The following is a 5,000-nucleotide window of genomic DNA, read 5'->3' as shown; positions in this document are numbered from 1 at the left end:
ATGATAATAAAATAGTAATGATAATAATAATAATAAAATAGTAATAATAATAATAAAATGATAATAAAATAATAAAATAATAATAATAATAATAATAATAATACGCCCACCCAAGACACCAACACTCAAACCACCCAAAGACCAAAAAAAAAAAAAAAAACCCTCCGACCTCAGAACCCAGAACCCAGAACCCAGCAAAAGCAGAACCCTCTCCCACAGACCACCGCCTTTCGGGCTACAACGTTGCGTTCCACGGGCTGTGGGCGAGCACGGACGTGGAGACGCCGCTGCAATACTGGGCGCACTACTGCTTCGCGATGCAACTGCAAGCGGGCAACTGGTCCATCTACAAGGACGGGGTACGGCGCGGCTCTGGCGTCTTCCCTCCCGGCCAGGAGGTCCTCAAGAACGGGGGTGTCCTCATCATAGGTACGTCGTCCTTCGAGCGATTCGATGGATTTTTTTTTCTTCATTATTATTTATTTTTTGATCCTCTGATTTAGATAGATAATGAAATGTTATTATTAATCATTAAATTCTTTATTCTCTATCACTTCCATATTTTGAACCCTGCTTTTATCATTGTTATCATACGGTTTCTCAGGTCCCCATCATTGCATTATCATTATCATTCCAAAAAAAAAGAAAAAAAAACAATCTAATTATCATCAATATACATTAAACCTTAACTCCCCCTTCTCCTCCTCCCCCCTCCCCCTCCCCCCAGGCCAGGAACAAGACTCGCTCAACGGAGGGTTCAACGAAGACCAAAGCTTCTGTGGCGAGGTCACTGAGCTCAACATCTGGCCGAAGGTTCTGGAAGACGAGACCATCAGGCAGGTGGGTAATTAAGACTGGTGTTTTTGTTGTTGTTTTTTTCACTTTTATTGTTTTTTCTCTTGTTGTTATTGGCGTTGTCATTTTGTTGTTATTAAGGCCGGTGTTGTTTTTTTGTTGTTGTTGTTTTTTCTCTTGTTGTTATTGGTATTGTCATTTTGTTGTTGGTATGTTGTTTTTTTGTTGTTTTTATTTTTTTGTTCTTTTCCCTTTTGTTGTTGTTTTTTCTCTTGTTATTGGTGTTGTAATTTTGTTGTTGTTGTTGTTCTTTTCTCTTTTGTTGTTGTTTTTTTTCTCTTGTTGTTATTAGTGCTGTCATTTTGTCGGTATGTTGTTATTTTTTGTTGTTGGTGGTGGTGGTGGTGTTATTTTTGTTGTTATTTTTACGTTCTGCTATTTTTGTTGTTATTTATACGTTCTGTTATTTTTGTTGTGGTGTTGGTGTTGTATGCTATTTTCTTAGCGGTAATGGTGTTATTTTTGTTTTATCTTTTTCGACGTTGTTGATATTATTGTTGTTGTTTTTGTTATTATCTTTCTTTCATCCTTTGCTTTATTGTTATTGCAATCGTCGTTGAGTTGATAAATTGATATATCGCATTGTTGTTGTTGATATCGGCATGATTAGTAAAATTAACTTTGTTGCAACTGAATTTAATGCCATTTGTGTACCTATTAAGTTATCATTATCATTACTATTGTTATATCATTATTAATATCATCATTATCTTTATAATTCTCACTATCGCTGTTGTTGTTTTTGTTTCTATCAATATTCTGCCTACTATCATTAACACTTCCTATCATATTGCTGTCATTTCCAGAATTATTTGTCATTAAGGTCATTAACAATACGACAAACAAATCTTCATATGACAATACAAAACTATAATCCCCCTTTCCTTATCCTTCAGTTAGCAACGTGCGAGGCATATGCAGAGGGCGATGCTATAAGCTGGACACGCCTCTCATGGCAGACAGTGGGCGGCGTAGCGTGGGCGGCCCGAGAGAGAAGTAACATCTGCTCATTTTCCACTCGGCGCATTACATTCTTCCCGGATCGGTTTACTCTCCCAAAGGCTATTAGCTTCTGTCAGGTACGAGAATGGTCTTAAAGTTCTTGGGTGTGTGTTCTTCTCGTTCTGTCAGGTACGAGAACGGTCTTAAAGTTCTTGGGTGTGTGTTCTTCTCGTGCTGAACGAGTTGTAAACAAAAGGACGAAGAACAGGGAGGAAAAAAACAGATGAATGCGCACATGTTCGTGTGTTTTTCCCGCCTTTTCCGTCTTTGTTTTGTTTACAGTTCATCGCGTGGTGTGTAGGGTTATTTTCCCTATATTTTTTGTTTTTAGATCTGCTACAGCATTAGGCCGATGCTGAACTATGTAAAAAGTTAGATTATTTATGATAATGACATTTGTAATAGTTTATATCAGTACTGAAGAAATATCCTAGCTAATACTGGAAATGGGGAAATAAATCTACAGGCTTCCCTACCCTTGTTTATAACGTCAGGAAAGAATGCGGTTTCTGGAAGAAAAATGTTGAATTGTTATCCATTTTATATGACTCTAAAAGAGATTCGTCATAAGAGAATATCTTATATCTTGGCAACTTTGACACAGGAGAAATATGTAATTCTTTAATGTAATCAGTCTCGTTTCGATTTTTTTTTTTTATTATCAATCATCTGTCATGATTCTTTCTCATAAACAACAGTGAAGGGTTAATGCAGGTTGACTCTACCTTATCAGTTTACCACCAAAATATCTACAGTACCTTTCCTTTACCCGCAGGCGGTTGGAGGAAACATAACAGTACCCTTGTCAGAAGCCGAGAACAAGTGGCTGTACGACCTGACCAATCAGAAAGCTTCTTTTTGTTCCGGTGGAGATGGGGATTCCTTCTTGTGGCTCGGTGCTCACGATACCAAGAAGGTGAGTTCGCGAGCGGTAGTTCATATTTTTGTCTCCGATGAATGATATGTTTTCTTGATCTAATTAACTGCCTAGTTTGCTTGTTACTGACACGTCGACTTGCGTGTCTGCCAGCGTTTACGGTAAGGCATCAAATCCTCAAAGCTTTTATGTTTAGTTATGATTGGCCTTGCTCTAAAAGTCCGAATCTCCCCAGGAAGGGGAGTGGCGGTATCTCGACACCGGCGACCCCATCCCCTGGGTCGGGCCGTGGAAGGGCGAAGGGCCCAATGGGGAAGAGGCGGAGAACTGCCTCGTCATGATGCACGACAGCTTCGCCTCTCGCTGGTCGGACATTTCGTGCGCCGAAGCCAACTCCTACTGCGTCGCCTGCGAGTACACCGAGCGCGCTGTCTTCTACCTGAAGGGCAAGGGTGTGTGCCCAACGTCACCCTTCAACCAACAGTACATCCTGGAAGGGGAAAGCGGAGGCAAGCCCGCCCTCCTTGGCTTCTTCCATTCCGACATTACCTGGAACGCCAACAGCGGAGCCTGGGTTCTGGCCTCGCTCAAGGTGGGACGCACCTTAATGCAGTTCCTTTCATTCCTTGTGATACTCTTATATATATACACATCTTGGTATCCTCCGTAAGAAGAAAAGGCTTCAACATACTACATATAATAACTGCAGGCCCTTTTTATTTTTCCTAGGTAGAAGGAGCAATAGCTCGCTGGGTGCCAGCGAGGAAGAACGAGTATCCCTTCGGCACGAAGCCTTGGACGCTGAGCACCGAGGCCTGTGGACTCCGCTCCGGCGACGTGGTCAACCTGACGCTGTCGGTGTGCGGGGAGGGACAGTTCACCTGCTCCGACGGAAGCTGCATCTCGCTGTCGAAGCGCTGTGACATGCTGATTGACTGCAGCGACCAGAGCGACGAGGAGGACTGCTCCCTCGTGCAGTTCCCCGAGGACTACAATCAGGCCATCCCCCCCGCGCCGCCCGCCCCCAACAAGCCTCTCCAGATTAAGTTCCTCATCGACATCGTCGCCATCACGGCCATCACGGCGCACGACAGCAGCCTCGTCGCCAAGGTGCAGGTGCGCCTCCAGTGGTTCGACCGGCGCCTCAAGTACTTCAACTTAAAGGCCGATCGGAGTCTCAACCGGCTCTCGCCCGAGAACGCGAAGGCCATCTGGACGCCCAAGGTCTACTTCAAGAACGCCCACGGGAACGTCTTCTCCAACCAGGACGAAGGAGCGAGCGTCGAGTGCGTGCGGAGGGGGCTGTCGAAGCGGTCATCTGTAAGAGTCTCGGAGGAAGGTCAGTGAGGATTTGCTGGCGGTGATATTTTAGTATTATTTGTGTGTGTGTGTGTGTGTGTGTGTGTGAGCGCGTGTGTGTGTGCGTGTGCGCACGTACATACGTGAGAGAGAGAGAAAAGAGATTCTGGCCCCTGATCCAATTACTTACGTATGTGCACTTACGAGATCGTACCTGCATTTATAGTCTTTACAACCATTTATATATGATCTTATGAAATTCCCAGTAAACATTCCCTCTAACTTCACTCCACTCTCATGCAGCGAATGTGTACCCTGGTCATGAGAACCCCCTGGAGATGAGTCAGCTGTACACTGTCAGTTACACATGTGACTTCGACCTCGGCATGTTCCCCTTCGACACGCAGGTAAGCGAGGAAGATGCCAGAACGTATCCATATATTCCATACTCCTTTAATCAACAGAAATGTGTGTGATTAGGTTAGCGTTTTGATTTTACATTTTTGTATATTTCAGACTTGTTCTCTTAATTTCACCCTTGTATCGGGCGGAGCGGCGTACATGAGGCTACAAGCAGGCGAGGCAAAGTACTCTGGCACTAACACGCTGATCGAGTATGAGATTGGTAAGATCTGATCTGTTGATCTTATTAATTGACTTTGTTGCATTGTTGACCAAAGAGCGGGGCAGTGCATTTTTTCAAATAATCGAAAAAATATATATTTTCTATCAAAAACAATTCTGTTAATATTTATGATCTTGTGCTAATGTATCCCAAAATAGGCACTGCATTTTACCAGGCAATCGAAGAAAAGTATTTTCTATCAAAAACAATTCTATCAATATTTACGGTCTTGTACTAATGCATTCAAATTAACGGCTCATTCCAATCAGTCGAAAAAAAAAAAAAAATCTAATCAAAATGGGAGAACAAATCAGTCTCACTTCGTTTCTTCAACCCTTACAC

General features: G+C 43.0%; 1 protein-coding gene across 1 annotated transcript in view; it reads left to right on the top strand.

Annotated features, from left to right (window-relative positions):
* LOC122258079 (uncharacterized) overlaps positions 1 to 5,000 on the top strand; it is a 12,226-nt gene that overhangs the window by 4,346 nt on the left and 2,880 nt on the right. The window contains exons 2-9 of the mRNA XM_086549269.1: positions 220 to 429; positions 728 to 840; positions 1,752 to 1,934; positions 2,633 to 2,773; positions 2,970 to 3,326; positions 3,464 to 4,073; positions 4,337 to 4,440; positions 4,550 to 4,658. Coding sequence (XP_086405395.1) covers positions 220 to 429; positions 728 to 840; positions 1,752 to 1,934; positions 2,633 to 2,773; positions 2,970 to 3,326; positions 3,464 to 4,073; positions 4,337 to 4,440; positions 4,550 to 4,658 — 1,827 coding nt within the window. The remainder of the gene's footprint in view (positions 1 to 219; positions 430 to 727; positions 841 to 1,751; positions 1,935 to 2,632; positions 2,774 to 2,969; positions 3,327 to 3,463; positions 4,074 to 4,336; positions 4,441 to 4,549; positions 4,659 to 5,000) is intronic.

The sequence above is a fragment of the Penaeus japonicus genome, unplaced genomic scaffold (genome assembly GCF_977035675.1).
Source record: "Penaeus japonicus unplaced genomic scaffold, GWHDUDI00000001_assembly GWHDUDI00000022, whole genome shotgun sequence".
In the NCBI taxonomy this organism is placed as follows: domain Eukaryota; kingdom Metazoa; phylum Arthropoda; class Malacostraca; order Decapoda; family Penaeidae; genus Penaeus; species Penaeus japonicus.
This window is presented reverse-complemented; position numbering and strand designations above follow the sequence as displayed.